Source organism: Metopolophium dirhodum, chromosome 1, assembly GCF_019925205.1.
Source record: "Metopolophium dirhodum isolate CAU chromosome 1, ASM1992520v1, whole genome shotgun sequence".
NCBI classification, from domain to species: Eukaryota; Metazoa; Arthropoda; class Insecta; order Hemiptera; family Aphididae; genus Metopolophium; species Metopolophium dirhodum.
The window spans coordinates 74,178,902-74,199,802 of record NC_083560.1 but is presented as its reverse complement, the minus strand read 5'-3'; the positions used below and the strand labels follow the sequence as shown (position 1 = coordinate 74,199,802).

At 26.7% G+C, this 20,901-nt stretch overlaps 1 protein-coding gene across 1 annotated transcript; it reads right to left on the bottom strand.

The window, feature by feature from the left end:
- Positions 1-3,935: 3,935 nt before the first annotated feature.
- On the bottom strand, positions 3,936-19,747 carry LOC132934873 (uncharacterized). Its single transcript, XM_061001263.1, has 10 exons — positions 19,613-19,747; positions 17,770-17,971; positions 16,936-17,030; positions 16,569-16,867; positions 16,386-16,490; positions 16,228-16,313; positions 16,059-16,164; positions 12,900-13,026; positions 11,708-11,795; positions 3,936-4,037 (listed from the first exon to the last, which is right to left on the bottom strand). Exons 1-10 carry the CDS (start codon positions 19,647-19,649, stop codon positions 3,968-3,970), a joined length of 1,215 nt encoding a protein of 404 aa, XP_060857246.1. The 5' UTR covers positions 19,650-19,747; the 3' UTR covers positions 3,936-3,967.
- Positions 19,748-20,901: the final 1,154 nt, after the last annotated feature.

Below are 20,901 nucleotides of genomic sequence, written 5' to 3'. Positions count from 1 at the left end.
ATTATTCAAATGGTTTTATTTTAGAACACACTTACGTTTAGGAATTGTCACAAAATCATCCCACAGTAATAAAAATAAAAATGAATTAAACTGTTGATATACCCACGACTTAAGTTATTAGTATATTAAAGTATAGATAGTTACTAACCAGTTCTTTTGAAACTTTTGGAGTATCATAGATTTTTGTTTGAATCATTGTTGATGTTTCTTGATCTTTTTTTTATCTTGCGTTTTCTACTTTAGTCAATAATGACTTATGTTTCCGCTATAAATATTAGATAAATTCAACTATAAGTTTAAAATATAGTTCAATAATAATAATAATAATAATAATATTAGTACCTGTATACAATATAGCCTTGTTTAAGTTACTTAGATCAGTTAGGCGTAGCTTTTTGGTTATTATTTTTATACTTATTTTAAAATATATTTAATATAACTATAATGAAAAGTAAATTTCAATTGTGATACATTTTATGTAATACAATCATTTAAATACAAATGAGATCTAATTATTTGTATACAAAGTTGTTTTAGTATCATATATTTAATTAACATATTATAATAGGTACTTTAATTAATCATGATGTTTGACTATTTTTTTATGTATATTAAGTTTTCGTTGTAAAAAGTAAAAACTATGATACCAGTAAAACAAAATTGATTTGTTAAGTCAAAAATATAGGATTTGTGACCATATAAGTATACCTACATTTTTCTGAAAATTAAGCCATAGTAGCAAGTTACTACTATTAAGTAGCAAAATTTTATTGTATTTTTTAAATTTAAAACATAAAACTACCTATGTATTTTTAGATACTGAACATTACCTAGTATAAAAAATTTACATATATTAAATTATGATGCCAAGGCGATATTAGAAATTGCCTAAATGTTGCCTCTTAAACAATAGCCGCAGCGAGGCCACTAAAGAATATATTTTTAAAATGATTATAATGATTATATTATTTAATCTATGTATTATTTAACTTGCAATATTGTTTCTTGCTTAATAATGTTAATTATTATAAATTAAAAAATATTCTTGGCAGTTTGGTGTATTCTTGACGATATTGAAAAAAAAGTATTTTTTGGAGTTACGGTTCTAAAAATAAATTTGTGTGGTGACTTTTCTCTTTAGTGTTTATGTAACAATAATATTATTGTTGTTTAAATTTACAAAAAAATAAGTTTTAAATTTTAATTGTATGTAAATCAAATTTTTTTTTATATCTAAAATAGACATATTTTTGGGATCTACAAATTATACCCAATAAAAGATAATATCATAGATACAAATTTATTTTATTTAATATATTTGTCAAGTGTCACTAGTAGGTGGCTTCTTATCAAATACTCATGTATTATAGCCTTTATCAAATATGCTTATTGTGCATCAACTGTATAGATTATATATATTATTGTGTAAATAAAATGTAATATTTTTATTTTTTACAAAAATTATACAATTCACTATTCCCTATTGTTTATTTAATTTAAGTAGGTACCTATTATAAGTTTAAAATGTAGGGACTACTCATTTAAAAATATTAAATACTTAAATGTATTAAAGATGTAGGTATGTTTATTCATACATTGCATACTTAATTTTGTATATTATTTAGATACCAACCTATACTAATTACAATACAATAATACTTACTCTGGCCATCCAAAATTACTTGATCTTTCAAATTGAAAAATTCATCATCAATATTTTCAATTAAAGTATTTGGTTTTCTTCCTCTATTATTATTGGCCATTACTTTTTAGAGTAATACACAAAAGGTTTAATTATGTTATAGTATAAACAAAATAAATTCAAGCATATAGTAGGTATATGACATAAATGTAACTTTATTACTTAATCACAATGATCATAATTTTAAATGTATTACAAATATATATTAGGTAGTTATAGGTTCACATTAAAACAAAATGCATATTATTATAAAAAACATATAATGTATAATTTTATTTAGTAGGTAGGAAAATTATCACTAGAATAAAATTAAATAAAATAATTAAATATTAATAAAGCTTAGAGCAAGAAACGACCACACTATAATAAAGGAATTGACGAATCAACAATGAAGCACAATGGAATATTGGGGAGGAGGGGCTTGAGGGTTGTACAAAATTGCTCAGAATTAAGTACATAATACTGTACGGTTCAAGGTTGAAATTTGTGAATAATATCTGATTCGGGTACTGGGATAACGTTACCAAAGTACCAGAAAGATGAAAATGGATTTTGAGGGGGTTTAAAAGTTGTACAAAATGTAATTTTGGTTGTAAAAAATTGTAAAAATTAAGTAAATAATACGGCTTGATTACAATTTATGATTTCAGAAGTACGGGTGCTGGGATAATGCGCTTAATAATGACTAAATAATACTAATACTAACTTAATACTAAAAAAAAGGTTGTTCACGCTATTGAGGCTCATTGAACATCATGGTTTTGTAAATTAAAGTACATAAAACTATGTTGAAGTGTGCTCAAATAAAAACAAAAAAATCTGGCGCGAACCTGGGCAAATAAAAATTAAAGACCTGAATATATTCAGCCAGATACCTACTTATTATATATAAGAATACTAGTGCATATAAGGGCTCAAATGGCATACACTCAGTAGTATCTTTGGGAATGGCGATGGAGAGCATATCTTTGGGGAGGGGATGCAATTAAATAATATTTTATAATTTATTATTATTATTTGTTTATTATATTATGATTAAAATAAAAAATATTTATTAATTGTATTGAAATTATTATTATATTTATGATTTATATATTTTTAATTTTTATCACAATATCTTATGATTATAAGTCTTAACTCTTAGTTATCCAATAAAAAAAATGATATTTTACCACCGCCAGACGAATATTAATATTATGAGTATGGTGGGGGGATACTATAGGACCACGGTCAATGAACAAAGGCTTAAAAGCACAGAATATAGATACGCCGTGCCGTTCCACTGATTTATGCTGCAGGGAAAATGTACTTAAACACATGTGTAAATATAATATTGTTAACCATGCCATAACATACTTAAAGCCCCTATAAATTGTATTTATTATTTACTTATTAAAAAAATGCTAGGGCTAAAGCCCTCCTAACTTTAAGGTATAGTTCCGCCTATGGTTGTCTCCGTCATATACACACATACAACATGGACAATTTTCGCTCGACCAGTTTCACTAGTGTTCTGTCAGTTTTGATATTAGAAAGAATTGACTTATTATAACACTTTTAGGTAACTCTGGTTGGTTTTTTGCGATATTTTAATTTTTAAGTGAATTATGAGCATTTTCAAATATTAATATTTTGCATACTCATAACTCACTTAATAATTAAAATATCGTGAAAAACCAACGAAAAAACACAGATAATGTTTTTACTTCTTACCGAAACGTTTAATAATAGATCAATTCATGCTAATACCACAACTGACAGCACACTATTGAAACTGGAGAACAAAAATTTGGTATGTCGTACCTAGCTATGTGTGTATAATGGAGACAACAAATGCGAGTACCACGACCTCTTAAATTAAAATCTTTTATAATAATTAATAACTACGAATGCTCATGAATAATTAATAAATGCCTTGTTAATATTTTACATATATATGAGAAATTAATTATACTTATATACCTATAATATTTCGTATCTTACTATCTTAATGCCTTAATGACGTCACACCCGCATGTGTTGTCTCCGTCTTACAAATGTACAACACGGCAAAAACTGTTTTGTGCGATCCAAGCAAAATAGATTTTTTTATGTTGTACAATTTTATTGTAATACGGAAAGTACACATACAAATGTAACATTCTTTTAAAAACAAAAGTTATATGGAACTAGACTAATTTAATAGTTATATTGTATACTAATACAATGTACCAATACTTGGATTTTCTTAAATACTAAATTATAAATATTTTGTATGTATATATTTTACATCATTTCTTCAACTTTTATGTAATCATTGTAAGTGAAATAAGTATCAAAATTATCCTCCAAAAAGCTGAAAAAAAAATTCGATTTTTTATAATTATTTTAATGTTAGTACATACAACATATTATTTAATATCATAATATTAAGTATTAAGTACTTATATTGAATATTACTAACTAATAACGTAGCATAATATTTAACGTTGAGAAATATCTATTTTACTCGATTATTTTTATTATTAGAGTGAATTAACCATCTATTTACCTATTATCAAAATTAATATAACATGCCGACTTTCATGGGACTGTTGGCGTCCGCACAGTATAAAAATATAAAAGTATTTTTAAAGACACCGGTAGTTGCATTTTGTAATTATCTATACACCGTATGACCATTGACCACAGGCTGTCATAATCTAATTTATTTGTAAATAATATGAATATTTTCCACTGGCGGTCGCATGACAGACAAAGCGTTAAGGCTGTTGTTTAGACCTGCAGTGCTTCTCAAACTTTTTGTCATGGAGCCCCCTAAATATTTTAATGTAAAACTGTCAAGGCCCCTTTAACAAAAATCATTAATATTTTTTTCATAAAATATACTAAAATTACATATTATACTATTTCAAACAGATAAATTATTGACAATGATTAATGATATTATGGGTTATTTAATAACTAAATAACCTACCCTACTTAATTTTAACTCGAAAATAATTATTGTTTTTTTTTTAAAACGCAGTTAAAATAAAATAAATATTTTACGACTCCCCAATAGTATATAGCCACGGCCCCCCAGTTTGAGAAGCACTGGTTTAGACCTAAAAGAAAAAGAAAAAAAATACTTTAAGAAGCCCAATTTTAGTTAACTATTTAAACCTGTTCTATGCTAGTCTATGTTTTGTAAGAAATTAATTTTTTTGGAACACTACAGTTAAAGTGTATTTGGAGTAGTGTTGGTCGAGTACTCGACTTTGGAAGAATTTTCGAGTCGAGTCAAAATTTTTTTGTACTTTTAAATACGAGTACTCTCTTTGAATCGAGTTTTCGTATCAGTATTTTTATTATTATAAATTTAAAATACTATAAATAGTATTTTATTGAAAAATAAGTGTTAAAACTATAAATAACTGAAAGAACCCAAATATCCGATATGAATACTAGGAAGGTGATACGTGATAGTTCAGATTGATAACAATAGCTTGTTATTGCTCTAATAGTTAATAGTAATAATACTTATTATTTATTATTTAATATATTATTATGAAGACAACATTTTATACCGATTGGTAACCACTACCACCAAACCACACTCATTATCTATCAAATGTAACTCGTAATTATCATTCAGTTTTTGTCGCTCGACTACTTAGACTGTGGTGTTACGTATTAAATTAATTGTTGTCTAAAGCAGAGACAATCAGACAAGTTTGTACATTGTCAAAAGGATTTGATCAGGTAATTACTAATTTAATATTTATAATTTAAATAATATTTTTTAAGGCTGGGCATTAACGAGTTAAAAATTTAAAGTCAAGTTAAAAAGTTAAAAGTTAATTTAATTTAAACCTTTTAACTTAACTAGTTACTTTTGGCTTTTCATTAACTTATCTAACTGTTAACTTACTAAATTTCTTTTTTAATTAACGTGAAATGAACGAGTTATTTTTTCATTTTAAGAAGTAAGTTAAGTTAATTTTTTTTGTTTTTAGTTTTATTATATTTCACTGTTTCAGTCTATTTTGTTTTCATGTCAAAAAATATTTACCGTGAATTGTTGAAAGTTAAAAATTTAAATTTATATCATTCGAATAACCGAATCTAACTATATCGATATACTGTAAAGTATAAACACTAGATATAGTCTATAATTTAGTTTTGGGTTGGTAAAAAATTAAGTAGGTACCTACGCTAGCGTTGTATAAACAAATTAACTTTTTTTAACTTAATAAAAACTAAAAAGTTAACAAATATGCATTTACTTTTAATTAGCTGAGTTAAACCATAGTTAAATTAAATTTTGGTTATTGGTGAATATTAACACTTAACTGAGTTTAAAAAAATCGTTAACTTGCCCAGCCTTGCTATTTTTATTATTGTATTGCATATTTGATATTATTATAATATTACTCTATATTGTAGAACTGAATAAATATTAAATAATAAGCATTAAACAATAAATAGTTGAAATGTATTAGGAATTTGTTGAGATCAATTAAAAATTAAAATATAAGGCTAAATATTATAAAAAATATTTATAAATACTAAATAGTAAATAGTAAATACTATTTGATTGCATATTAAATATTAATAATCAATAATATATTATATTATAGAGTATAGACTTTAATAAATAATAAACATTAAACAATTAATAGTTAAACTAATGAGTAATGAGTATTTTAAGTAGTCTTACAAGTATGCTAGACGTAAATTGAATATTATAATACTTTTTAATTATTAAAAATAAATAATATTCCTAAGAATATGTATCAAATCTGTAGCACATCTAATAACTAATGTGTAGATATTAAGATAACAAAAAATGAATCAAATTAAATCAATTCATAAAAACTACAGTTCTGTCAATAATATTCTAAATAATGTCAATTTGAGTAACATGCCAATTTTTATCATTAAGATAAACTGAATATTTGTTATTTAATATTTTTAGTTCACCATGTCCAATCAACGTGTGTCTTTCGATGTGTCTGATGAGGAATTGGATACATCAGTTGCATCAACATCGACTAGTAATAATATGTATCCAGTATGTGGTCAGTCAATAGAAAATCCAACCATAATTAATATTGTAAATAAACGTCAAAAAGGAGTTATTTGGAAGTTTTTTACATTGGGCGACAAAGATGAATCTGGTGTTGAAAGAGATAAATGTTTAGAGTGTGGTGTGCAAATAAAAAGGAAATGTAGTCAAACAAAATCTATGATAAATCATTTAAAAATGCATAAAAATGTATTTGATACATTTAATGATATGAATAACATAACAAAAACTGAAAATGCTTCTAAAAAAATTTAAATGTCTCAACCCACAAAGCTACAAGTTATAAGCCTAACAAAAGCATGGGTGAAAACAAATCCAAATGTAAATGCACTAAATGATAGTGTATCAAGGTTCATTATTCAAGGTTGCCATGCCTATTCTATTGTCCAGGAGCCTTTATTTTTGGAACTTATGAAAAAAGTTGAACCAAGGTATATTGTTCCATCGAGGAAATATTTTTCTCGGTATCATATACCGAATGCTTTTGAAAAATCTGCTGATCATGTTAAAAGTATCATTGATAATGAATGTAAAAGTGCTAGATCCGTGTCTTTCACAACAGATGGATGGACTTCTCTTTCAAATGAAAGTTACATATCTTTAACAGTCCATTATGTCACTGAAGAATGGAAACTTCATCTAACCAATTAATATAAATACGGATAATGTGGTCAATGGTTGGAGAATGGAGTACAGAAACACTACCGCAAACAAATAATGAAAATAATGATTTAATTATTAAAAAAGAAATAGAAAATTACATGCAAGATTCTAAGGAACCAAAAAAAACCAATAGTTTTGAATTTTGGAAGGATGTTGGTCAAATAAAATACCCATATATTAAATGTCTTGCTCTTCAACACCTAGCAATTCCAGCCACTCAAGTTTCTAGTGAGAGATTATTTTCATCTGCTAGCCAAATTGTATCAGATAGAAGGACATTGCTATTACCTGAGCATGTTGAACAATTATTATTTCTAAAAGATTTCTATAAATATATATTGGAAAGGAAGACATAGAAGACGATTCAAAACAAGAAGTGGAATGATTAATAATTAATATTAATTATTATTTTTTATTTAATATACTCTAATACTCTATACTCCCATCATTCATATGCTATTATTATATATTATAAATTATAATTATTCACTATTCAGATTTATTTAAATGTTTGTTACAATTTTAACTGATTTGATGAACATTAATTTAACAACTAACGTTAATACTTAATGCTTAATAATTATACCATTACCACTACCTATACTTATTTAATATTTTTAATATGTTTTTTGATTTGTTTATATGAATTTAGATTTTACTATTTTAGACTATTTACTATTTAGTATTTAGTATTATATACCATCATACTATTTATAAGTTTTATAACTAATTATTATTTAATATTTTGTTACTTACCTATTTTATGGTTTTTTTTTGTATTCTGTTATAGCATTGATTATGAATGCTATAGTATTATTATTTATTACTATAATAGTATAATATAATAATAATTAATAAATATTAAATAATAATATTCATAATCAATGGTTAAAGGTCCTTGACTTAAATATTATTATTTTTTTTTTCATTGTGTACTAAATAATAATATATCTTATATACATATAAGTATAGTAATTAGTATTATATTAATTATTAATAAATAATAATATACCAGTATATACTATATAATATGTATATTATATTAATATTAATACCTATCTAGTATCTACTATTTAGTATTTAATTTTTTATTATTAAAATAATTTTAGTGTTATTATGTTAATAAATAATAAATATTATAAATAGGTAATAAATTATTCAACTAATAACTAATAAATATTCAACAATCAATACTTTAATTTTAAATATTTGTTACCTTTTTACTTTATACTTTATAGATATTACTTATTTGTTTATAATATAATATATAATATTTTATAATAATAATTATTAATTAATAAAGACAATTTTTATTTAATTTTTTCTATAGTCTATACTCTATACCAACTTATTGGCTATTAGTTATTATTGTTATTTATTTGAATCCCTACTAAATAGTAAAATACAATAAATAATAATAAATCAATATTGCATATAGTAATCTAAAAATCAATTTTATACTCCACATAATTGAAACTCGACTCGACTCGACTCAAAATTAAAAAAACAATACTCGTCCAACACTAATTTGGGGAAAAAAATTATTTAATTTGGTTCTACACTAATTAAACAATAATTTAAAAGCAAAAATCTATTTCCTACGAAAGCTAGAAAACAGAATAAAGTATTAAAATATGTTTTCAAAATTAAAATCAGCACTAGGTGAATTTTTGTTTTGCTGTACGGGACTTTTATAGCCACAGGAATTGAAACTTTTTTGATCGTCAAGTATAGTGACGAGTGACTATGTGGATGTACACAGACTCGGTTGAAAATGGTTTAAGTCGAAGTTATTATAGTTGATTCTTCTGTGAAAATTATTTTAAGTTGAAAAATTACACTCGTTATTCTGACCAACGTGAAGGTGCTCGCATAAGCTCGGGTGAACCACGTCTGAATACAGGCCGTTTCGGGGTTCACTTTACAGTATTAAGCCCTCTCCCCTGTCTATTGAGTATCTGGGTTCTCACCATGAAGAATAAAGATATCTTTATTCTTCGTGGTTCTCACGGATACTGTAATCGTAAACTATCTTCTCGAAAATACCCATGCCCTACTCTTGTGAAACCACTTTCCGTTGTGCAGAGTGTTATAAGCTACATTACTATATACTCGTTATGCACTATGTGTTATATATATATATGATGTGGTTTTATCGATAGGTTAAAAAATATAAAAAATGTGTGTAGTTTTTAATATACTGTGCTGTGTTCTATAAAACATGACGGTTTGGGTATTCGTTAGCTGCTGTACCACACCCCTTTCTTAGAAATTGTATGAATCCAACTATTATTCGTAAACTTGTTTATTCACTGCTCGCCTGTCTTGAGGTCCTCTGCTTTCTTAACCTGTTCAGTTGGTATTTTATATTATATGTATATTTTATTTGTAATGTGGACCCAAGGCCAACTTAGCCTTTTTCATGATAATTACTATTGTTATTAATATTAGTTCTATTAGGCTATTACTATTACGTAGTAAGCTGGCTTGCTACAATAGTCACATATAACATATTAGTACTCTTGATGAATATAGAATATTGCCTAAGACAAACCTCTTAAAAATGGTCCACATTCAATACTTTCACCTTCAATTGTGTTTACTATTTACTTCACTTTAATACTAAAAATAACAGAATAAAATTAATTTTCCTTTTAAAATATAAAATTGTATATGCTATGTTAGTAAGATGGAGATAAGTAATTACTAATTACACATGCAACATCCTATTAATCCTCAATTAGATTTGACGTACTGGATTTTTATTTAATGGTCGGAAATTAAACTATATGACAGTCCAAATAATTTGAAAACAATTTTTTGTAAGAAAAACTTAAATATTAATTAATAATGTATTTGTTTTTGTATTAAAAATACAGTTTAATCTGTTTAGAGCGAATACATTTAATTTAATGTAATATAATTTATAAAGTTGCATAATAATTCAATTGTATACGTATTTTAATAAGAAAAATGACATTTCCTGTTCTGAGCCAGTTTTTTAAAATTTGGTATTTTTGGAGAACTTCTAATGCTCAGAATTTTTTCAAGGTGGAAATTAGTTAGTCTTGAACAATATTTATTCTTTAAAAACGTCAATTTGGAGAACAAAATTTCACATTTGTGGAATCTAGCATGGACTGCCTCCATGTTATAGCCAGTGTTACACAGTTCATAAACTTAACCAAAACATGCTTGGTCCAAAAAATTGCTATTGTTGTAAACAGCGATAAGCAATGAACGCCATCGTAATTTCCAAATACATCATAAAAATAGATCAAAATAATAGATATTTAATAATACATATTAGAAATATGCTATTAACAAAGCGATTAATAATATTAAATACGTAATATTATGATGTGTTTAAAAAGTATCCTACTTTTAGTTCAGAAAAGTACAAAATCTTTGCTGGAAATCTTATTACACAACTATTTCTAGCAGTGCCATCATTGTTAAAAGCATATCTATGAACAAATCTTTGAGAATAGAGTTTAGATGGGTTCATATTTACAATGGTAATTTTAGTTTAGGAAATAACCAAAATTACAAGGACCTATGCTGGGTGAGCAAATGGGTTGGAGTAGTTAAGCTGTGTTTAGCCAAGAAAGTTTAAATAAAAAGCAGGGGCTGGTATGTTTTTGTAATGATCTGATAAGTTTCTAAGTTTTGACCACGATTAAAGATATACAAGTTAAGTACTCAACGAAACTTATTTTTTGTTGCACAATTTTTTGCCATAACAAGAAGTACAGTTAACGCTTTTGCATTTTAGTGATTTGAGATTTCTCTTGGTACTACAAAATATATCAATATATATATAATATATTATACAATATTAGAATGTTGATTGATGTTAACCACGCTAGGAGAGTTAGTAGCTTTTCTCCTATTGTTGATCAGCTGTTTGAAACCAGAATGTCCGTACATCATTTTTGTTAAGTATATGCATAGGGTTGTTGAGTAACCTGTATGTCTTTAATCGTGATTTTTTCTTTTATGGTATATGACATCACAAAATTGACAAAGATCCTCTGAATTTTAAATAATGATTATACCCATTACCCATCCATTTCTAGAACCAAAATATTGTGACACACGTAAAATATTGTGTAGTTAATAAAAACTGAATATCTTTTTAACACTTATCATATACGTGTGACAATACAATCTTTTTTCCTGATGAAATTATATATTTTTGTGTTGTACTCTACTTTTTTTAGTTCTTTGGATGTCATTATAAATAATTTCAACAGCATTTGATAAATAAAAATCTAAAAATAATAACTTACCAGATTAAATTTTTAATATGATGAACAAAGGTATCTGAATCGTATCCAGGAAGCATTAAGGTTGATCTCAAAATTTTTGGTAAACAAACTGGAAAATAAATGGCAAGTCTTCTTATGATAAAATGTATAGTAAAATATTTTCATTAATTCTATTCAATTTTACTTAAGAACAAATTTTGAATTGCAAATTATCAAATAAATTGATAAATATCTTTAAAGTTAAGGGTTTTGGTACAATTTTTTGCAATTCTATAAAATTTGAAAATCATTTCAAATGTCAGTTGTTAACTCAATTATAAAACTTTTCCACTAATCTACAGCCTGATACCTATTTAGGGATGGCAGTTGATACAGTGTATATCAACAAAAATTACTTAACAGGAAAAAATCGCACACCTCATTGATATGTTGAATTTTGTTCATTTTTTTTTTTATCTGAAAGATGAGCACTTTTTTTTAGGTTGGATCAAAGCCCAAATTTTTATTTTACTTTAAATAGTGCAAGAAAAATATATTTAAAAAATAAATAATATTTTATATAGTTGAAATGCATATTTTAGCTTCTATAATTATAGTTTTGAAATTCAAACTTTGATCCGACCTGCAAAATATTCAATTAACTAATACAATCTGACTATTTTACAGGGCATGGAAGTTTTTTATGTAAGACATGTTTTTGCACTCAACGCACAACAACTTTGATGCACTTAGGAGGACGTGATCCCCACATGTGTTGTCTGCGTCTTACAAGTGCGTAACATAGTCAATTTTACACTCAGTAGAACACTGTAGCTCCAATAGTTTTAAAATTAGAGTGAATTAATCTCTTATAAAATCTAAAGATAAGATTATTATCTAGGCAATCTCATGGGCTTTTTATCATATTTTAATTTTTAAGTGAGTTATGAGTATTTTAAAATTGTAAATTGTTTGTACATCTTAAAATACTCATAACTCGCTTTGAAATTAAAATATATTAAAAAGCCCATGAGGATGAGGTTGTCCAGATAATAATCTTACCTTAAGATTTTATAAGAGGTAAATTTACGCTAATATTTTAATTAACAGAGCTACACGTGTAATATTTATCATTAAACTATTCAATTAAATTTTATAAAGACTTAATACAAATGTATATTATATAAGTCCTTAAGGTTAAGCATAAAATAATGTATTTGTGTTTGATACATACCAATTAATCTTAATAGATACATGGGACCATACAAATAACACCAAATTGTTTTGGGTTTCAGATGTTGTTTATAGATATAGTTGGTTTCTGGTCGATCTCTCAATCTATTCAGAAAATATTCCAAGCCCTAAAACAGACAATATAATATTATAATACATAATTTTTATAAAAAAATTGTTTATTTACTTATTTTATGAAGTTAAATAATTTCATAATTAAAAACAAAACTCTTGTTTTTAATATTGCAGGAAGGTTTATTATATTCTAATACAATATAACTGGTATAACAAATATAACTTTGTAACTTGCGCTACTAACGATACAATTTTATTGGGATTTGTAATCAATGTATTATTACCAATTATTCTTGTCATTTCTTTTTCACTATAATAAATTATATTGAATATTGCTAAATTTAATGTAGAATTAAAATCAATAAAAAAATGTATAAAACATTTTTATTTAAAACTAAATAAGAACTTTTAAAAAGCAATAGGACAAGCAACATGTGGTACCAGCCACTAGACTTAGCACCCAGAGTTTGAGGCCCCCCTTAACAAGCTGGGGTATTCCCCCTGACTTTTCGGAGTTTTGGGTGTAAATTGTTTTTTTTTGAAATTTATTGTTGACAACTTGCACTATAACATAAATGCATTAAATATTACGAAAAACTGGGTAATATTTAGTTATGTTCTTAAATAACCAATACAACAATGGAAACCTTGTGTTTTCGTGTTAAATTTTGTATTACTCTTGATTAAAAAAAAAAAATTATTATTTTCTGAAGGTATTATATTGAGAACAAAATAATAACTGTGAATTATAAAAATATAAACTTTGAGATTGAAAAAAATGAATTAATATTTACAGTGTAAAAGTTGGAAATAAATGATAAAAATCTATATTTTAATTGTTTGTAAATCTTAAAATACTCATAACTTGCTTTAAACTAAAATATAATAAAAAGGATATGACATTGCCTAAATAATAATCTCACCTTCTAAATTTTATAAGAGGTCAATTCAGTTGAAGAAAATCTAAGCATTTTTACTAGGTACCTTAAAAGGTGATGACAAACACAAAAACAAAATAAAATAAAAAACTCATCATTGTATAATCAATGCATTCGACGCTGCTCAGAATCTGAACATATATTTTTCAAATTTCAAATTTAAAAATGATTTTGTAGTTAAAAATGTATAAAATGTTCAACTTGAATAGCTAAGGATTGAAAATTTATAACAAGGTTCCATGTAATTAGGTTATTCTGTAACCAACAAATCCACAAAATATGAAAACACTGTTTTTTTATAGTTGTTTTGTACTCGAATTTAGACAAAATTAGATATATAAACAAAGAAGAATGATTTTAGTTTTGTTATATGCTGATTTTATATGAGAAAAGAGTCGCAATTAATATTAGGTAGATATATATATTATGCAGCATGTAAAAACTTAAATTTTTGCAATTTGCCTCCCCAGTCATGGAGGTCTATTATAATCGACAAGCCTATAACTGTAGCCTGGTAGCAACTGATAATTCAGCTAATTATTTATTATACACAATTCAATTTTCAAAATATTTTGATTAATTTAAAGCTATTTATACCATTAACCTATTCACACTGTTCTACATTACGTCAGTATTGACTTATACGTTAACAACAGCTGGTAATATTATATGAAAATATGAAATAACATTACAATTATAAAATATGCAATTTATATTTGCAATTATTATTCTATATTCCTAAGAGTAATATAAATATGTAATAAAATATTTTTAGAAATGTATGCTGACAGACTAACTTTGTTTAGAATTGATTTTAGTATGCAATAAGTTTTCTAAATTCAAATTGAATACAACCATAACAGTGACCTACTCAATGATTTTACACCTTCAACACCTACTATATACTATTATATCAAAACACTTTAACGGATTTTAAAAACGTTCATTTTTAAAGTCTTATACAAAATGTTCAACTTATGTCTTACAAATTAAAATATTTGATCGTAAAACAAATTGTTAAAAATTATCTCATGACACGCTAATTTTTAATAAACAATTATCATACTCAAAATAATTTTAATTTAGAAATATCACATCATAAATAAGATTACAATTAATAAAAAAAAAAAGTAGGTACCGTTCTACTGTACCTGCCGAGGTAGGTCGATGTAATGGATGGGTTGAATTTGAATTCAATGACAAATCATTGTATACTAAATACAATTCAGAAAGCAGACGTTAACACTTGATCTATATTACCAAGTATATGAGATTATGAATTTATATTGCTATTCAAATTAGTAAACTATTACAACTAATATTATATTAGTAATAAGGTAGGTTGAATTAATTTTACCAGACCATAGAATTTATTATATTATTAAATATTATAAAAGTATATTATATTTATATCATAATTATTGACTATTGTAATTAACTTTAATTCAATACTATCTACAGTAGGAGGGTATGAAGATGTTTGTGGTATAAATAGACAAAACCTTATTCTAAATATTTAGAAAAGTGCATTGTGTATAATAAAATAAAATAATATAAGATGTAAGTTTTTAGTCCGCACAAAGCATTATTTTGATTATATGAAAGTAACTAAAATTGTTTTTATTCATCCAACTTTGTATCATATTTGCCAGCCTTGGCTGTAAAAATTAAACATTTTATAAAATTGATAATTTTGACAAATTTTTAAAATTTAAACTCTAAAATCATAAAAAAAAAAAATGGTGCTTATGTAATTTTTATATTTTGTATATGTAGTAAGAATACCTTTTAAGGATACCTTGTATTCAATTTAAAAATTTTTTTACCCAAAAGTAAATAATTTTATCATACTTAAATCGCAAATAAACTAAAAGAGATAAACATTTAAAATATTTATAAGTAACACAAAAACACCAAAATTATTATTTTTAAATTATACCAAGATGTCTAGAAAATGGTATCTACTAAAGTATGTGTACACAAACATGAAAATAAAACCAAGACATTTATTGTTTTGCCCAGATTCTTAAGTAATTTTTCTTTCATAAAAATCATAGAATTTGAAGTATTTAGAAAGGAAAATTATTAATATATATCCTTGTATTAAAAATAAGCTTTATTTTACATAATTGATTTTTTATCATTACCTTATATTGTAAATAGTATATTCTCTCAACCTTGTATGTCAGATGTTTGTGAACAGAAGAATTAAAATATTGCATTAAAGTAACACAGAACATCTTTGAACATTTCCTAAAACAAATATTGTATGAAATATTTATTAATAATAAATTTAGATAGTGATTTAATAATTACTGTTGGCTATCATCTATAAAATAAGATGAATTAGTGAAGGTATAAATTACTTCTGCCAAAAAGTTTTTCTCCGGAAACTTTAATAGCTAAAACCAAGCAATCAGTAGATTAATAATATAATCATTAGTGATGACGTATAAAAATAAAATGTATCGTACCCATTGGGATGCATAGTTATATTGATGCATAATCACACAATCAAATTCTATTGCTTTTTTTAATTTAGATGGTAGTACTAATTTACGCAATTTATCTGCAATAAGCTAGAACAAAAATTTAATTAAAAAAGATACCTAACTCCAATTTTTAACTTAATTTTTTGCACTATTTGTTATAGGTACCTTTGAACTTGGAATAATATTCAATACAATATTAGCAACAGCCCGAACAGCTGGTTTGTCTTCTACAAATGGGATTACAGATTGTTCGAACGTTGGGGCTATAGATTGTGCTACTGATGGTTCTGCAGAGTTTTCTCTGTCTGATTCGGCATACTGTCCTACCACTAATTCTGCAGATTGTCCTACCACTGGTTCTGCAGATTGTCCTACCACTGGTTCTGCAGATTGTCCTACCACTGGTTCTGCAGATTGTCCTACTGCTTGTTCTGCAGATTGATCTACATTTTTTTTGGGCCTGCCTAATTTTAACAAAACATTACAATGACAAATATGAAATACAAAATAAATATTGAACTAAAATATATACCTCGTTTTCTTAATGGTGGTTTTGGCGAAGAATCATCTTCTGTTGCCCTAGGTTCTTGAGATTTTTTTCCTCGTTTTAATCTTCTACATTTTCGTCTACATTAAATAAATATAATAAATATAGGTGAATTTAAATTAGTTTTTGGTGTTGAGGTAAGGCATCATATTATAGATATAAAGTCCATGCTTGAGCCGTCGGAGAGTAGGCTTGTCGCTGAGGTTGAACAAAAAAGTTTTAAAATATGCATGAAATAATGTCAAACATACAAATAAATTTAATATTCATAAAAAATCAAAATTATTGGAATAGCCAAAAAAATTATTTTATATTGTTATTAATTTGCACTAAAAAAAATGTAAAAAAAATTTATAATTAAAATATGGCGGAAAACTGTTTGTCATTTTGACATTTGATTGATTTTATATTTTTTTGAATTGAAAAAAATTGTTTAAGAAATATATTTGTAAAGGCAAAAGTTATATTGGAATATTAGCGCAATAGGGATTAAATTGTGCATTACACCATTGTCATTAAATTAATAGTTGACTGCGAGAATATGAGTTTTACATTCAATATTATTATTAAAAGACACACGGTTTACGAATAAAAAAGGTAAATTTTTTTTTATACAATTTTAAATAATGTACATATAAAAACCAATAAATATGCACGTTTTCCCTTAAATTGAAAAAATATGCAGTTTAAATTATTTTATATCTTAGATTTCTAGCTTGGTCTTCTATAAATTTAAAGCATGTAAAGTAATATGCAACTCCTACAACTTCTGGGCCTTAGTGATAAGCGATGAGTAGTAATAATTAATCAATTTCTTACCGACTAGATTCTAGCCTTTCCTTGTGACTTATATTAATCTGATTGATTGGCAAAATGTCATCCTCATCACTCCACTCGTCCCACTTATTCTTAAAGCCTTTATAGTGAACAAAGTACTGGTTTTCTCCATAATCTGTCTTTCGTCGTTTTAAACATATTGCCTCGTAAAGCAATCCGTTGTAGTACACAAAGACTTTGTCACCTAATTAAGAATAAAACATTACAATTTAAAATGAAAATAACATTTTATGCTGGATTTATTCAATTTTCTAATGTTGAGGGAAGCTAGAGTTGGTTATCAATTTAAAGTTGACCAAAATAATATTTTTAAAGCCTAAGGTAATAGTAAATTTAAATAAACTAAACACATACACTGTAACATAAATAATCATTATATTTATCTATATGGCTACAAAAAGTTTAGAAAGCTTAATTGAATGCATTCAAAATATACGATAAAATGGTTTTAAAAATACATTGAAGTATGCTAAAAAAATTGCACTTTTAATATCTATCTAAATATACCTACAGATTTTCCAACTACCTACCGGAAAAATAAAACGGAAAATATATGACTTAGACTCTAAATCTTAGAGTCAAATGAAACAAGTCAAAATATTGTAAAGCTACAAGTACATTTCTAGGATTAGATTCTATTATTATTTTTGTCTGGTTGAAATTTAGTGACTATGGAAATAGGTAGATGATCCCTCCATGACTTTTTTTTAATATTTAACGTCTGATAACCATGAATTATATTTTTAATAATTAAAAAGTGAATGTTAAAAAATCAGCCATATCCCCCCCCCCACCATGTCAAAATCATTTGACTATTACTGGTAGTGAGTTATACATTAAGTTCAATATTTCAAGTTTCTAATTTCTAAATGAATAACATAATTAAAACTACAAACTCTTATGTAATTTTAAAATTCATACAACAAAATTCTCAACGAGATGTATACCCAATTTTGGAAGCGGCATTAAGAGGATATATTTTAACAATGCCAGTTACTACAGCTTCCACCATGGTTCAAGAACGTCTATCAAACTTGGCCATACTTTTAATTGAGCATGAAATTGCATCTAAGAAGGACTAGGTACATACTTCAATCATCAAAGGATCTGCTCCCAAAAATTTTTATTCTTTAGTTATATCTTTATTTTGAATTTGAAATATTTCTCTATAGTTTGTAATCGCACCTTAAATTAAAATAACAGACTAAAGCTTTAAAGTAAACCTTGATTATGCTTATAAGTTACAGGTAAATAAAGTAAAATTGAATTAGTTAATTTTTTTGTGGGGAGGCTCAAATTATTATTTATCCATAAGCGCTCTATGAATTCTGGCCTACTAGAATAGTGATTTATTATTAAATCCAATGTAACTGACATGAATTCGATGTAGGTATAATTGATGAACAAGAGCTAATGCAGTTAAGTAGAGGTTACCAAAGCTATAATCAGCCAGAACCAATATGATAACAGCACAGTTCACTCATTTGAATGCCTAAGGAGTAAGTGAAGCACATATTATTTCAAAATATATTAGCTCTTGATGATGAAATACATTCATTATATAGGTACCTAGTTCATTAATACCATAAGCACATAAATAGTAATAGATACCTACATTTGAAACTTGTTAGATTTAATTTTAGCAATTTATTAATAGGTAGTTCTAGTATTACTAGTATTGACTATTGAGTTTTCAGTGCATGGAATTGTTTCGCTACATTGAGAATTTAAGCGTATCAACACATTATAAATCAGCAGCATAATATATACCAAATCCTGGGCATGAACATGACCGTACGGTTGTTGTGACAAAATGAACACTTACCAACTGCAAATCCGTAGCTTTTGTCTGTTTCCGCCATGGTCCTGATAAGCTTTTAGTGTTTTTTTGTCTAGTTTAAGTCCTAGTTACTCTAGTCTTTAGTTGTCCGTCCGTCGCCGTAGCGTCGTAGTATACTCGTATAATGGCGTCCGTGTCACTCGTCAGTTTGGACTCTGGAACGTCTTGTGGTGGCAACTGGCAATTGGCATGTTACATTGTTGTATCGATCGACCCGTTGTGCTTGTGCGCATGTCCGTTGAGCGCGTCGGTAGTGTGTACGCATAGCCTTGGCTTATACCAGGGGTCTCCAACCTACAGCCCGCGGGCCGGATCCGGCCTACCAAAGGTTTTTTCACCGGCCCGCTAAGCTATTGATATTTAATATATTATTCTAATTTAGTTTTCATTGTTTTTAATTTATTATTTGTTCTTTTGATGTTATTCATAACAGTTTATAATAGTCATACATAAAAATGTTGGCCCGCCGCAAAAAAAGGTTGGAGACCCTTGGCTTATACTATTATAGTAGACGGAGTAAGGATGACGTATTTCAGGCTTCCAGCGGTCACACGTAACTCTGCTGTCCCGGTGTTACCGGATTACATGGCGCACGCGCACTAGTTGATACAATAAACCATGTACAACTGTATATAATACAGTATATGTATCACCGTAATAAATTGCCAAGGACCGCACTACCCAATCCCGCCGTAGTTATATTATGCTCCGTCTAATAAAAAAAATAATAATTCACAGTTAAAATAATCTAGATTATTTCTTATCTACCACCTCCCTATTTATCCGTTTTAATAAATAAGTGTTTTGTCCAAGTCGTAGAGGCCCCATTATACCACTGCCCAAAAGGCCCTGCCGTCTATTAGTAAAAGGCCCATGTGCGTAACGGCAAAGTACTCAAAGACGTTATAACTTATAAGCAGGTAGCGTCGTCTTCACGATGTAGAGAGATATCTTCTACTATGGAAAGACTCTTGTCCCGATAATTTGAGGCTCATACTAGTGAGTATAAGTTATATAAGTTTCTGTGTTGAACGAATAATAAATTGCGCATGCGTGAAGAGAATTATCGCATAATTGTATATAATAGACCTTATACTGTCTAGTAGAGTGAGTATAGATCGTGACAAAATAAGTATGTCAGCAACTTTTCGACACGCATTGTATTCGCCGACCACTTCATAACATATTAGCTGGGTAATTTAACGACCAATGATATGAGTGATTTACGACTACGACTGGGAAAGGTGGGATGTGCTAACCGGAATATAACTCGT

Bases quoted from the DNA above. Each gene is read 5' to 3' on its own strand.
- LOC132934873 (XM_061001263.1), bottom strand. From the start codon at position 19,649: ATGGCGGAAACAGACAAAAGCTACGGATTTGCAGTTG. The intron at 17,031-17,769 runs GTAAGAAATTGA...TATTTAATGTAG, and splicing joins GAAAGGCTAGAATCTAGTCG to ACGAAAATGTAGAAGATTAA. The intron at 16,314-16,385 runs GTACGATACATT...GCTTGGTTTTAG, and splicing joins ATAACTATGCATCCCAATGG to CTATTAAAGTTTCCGGAGAA.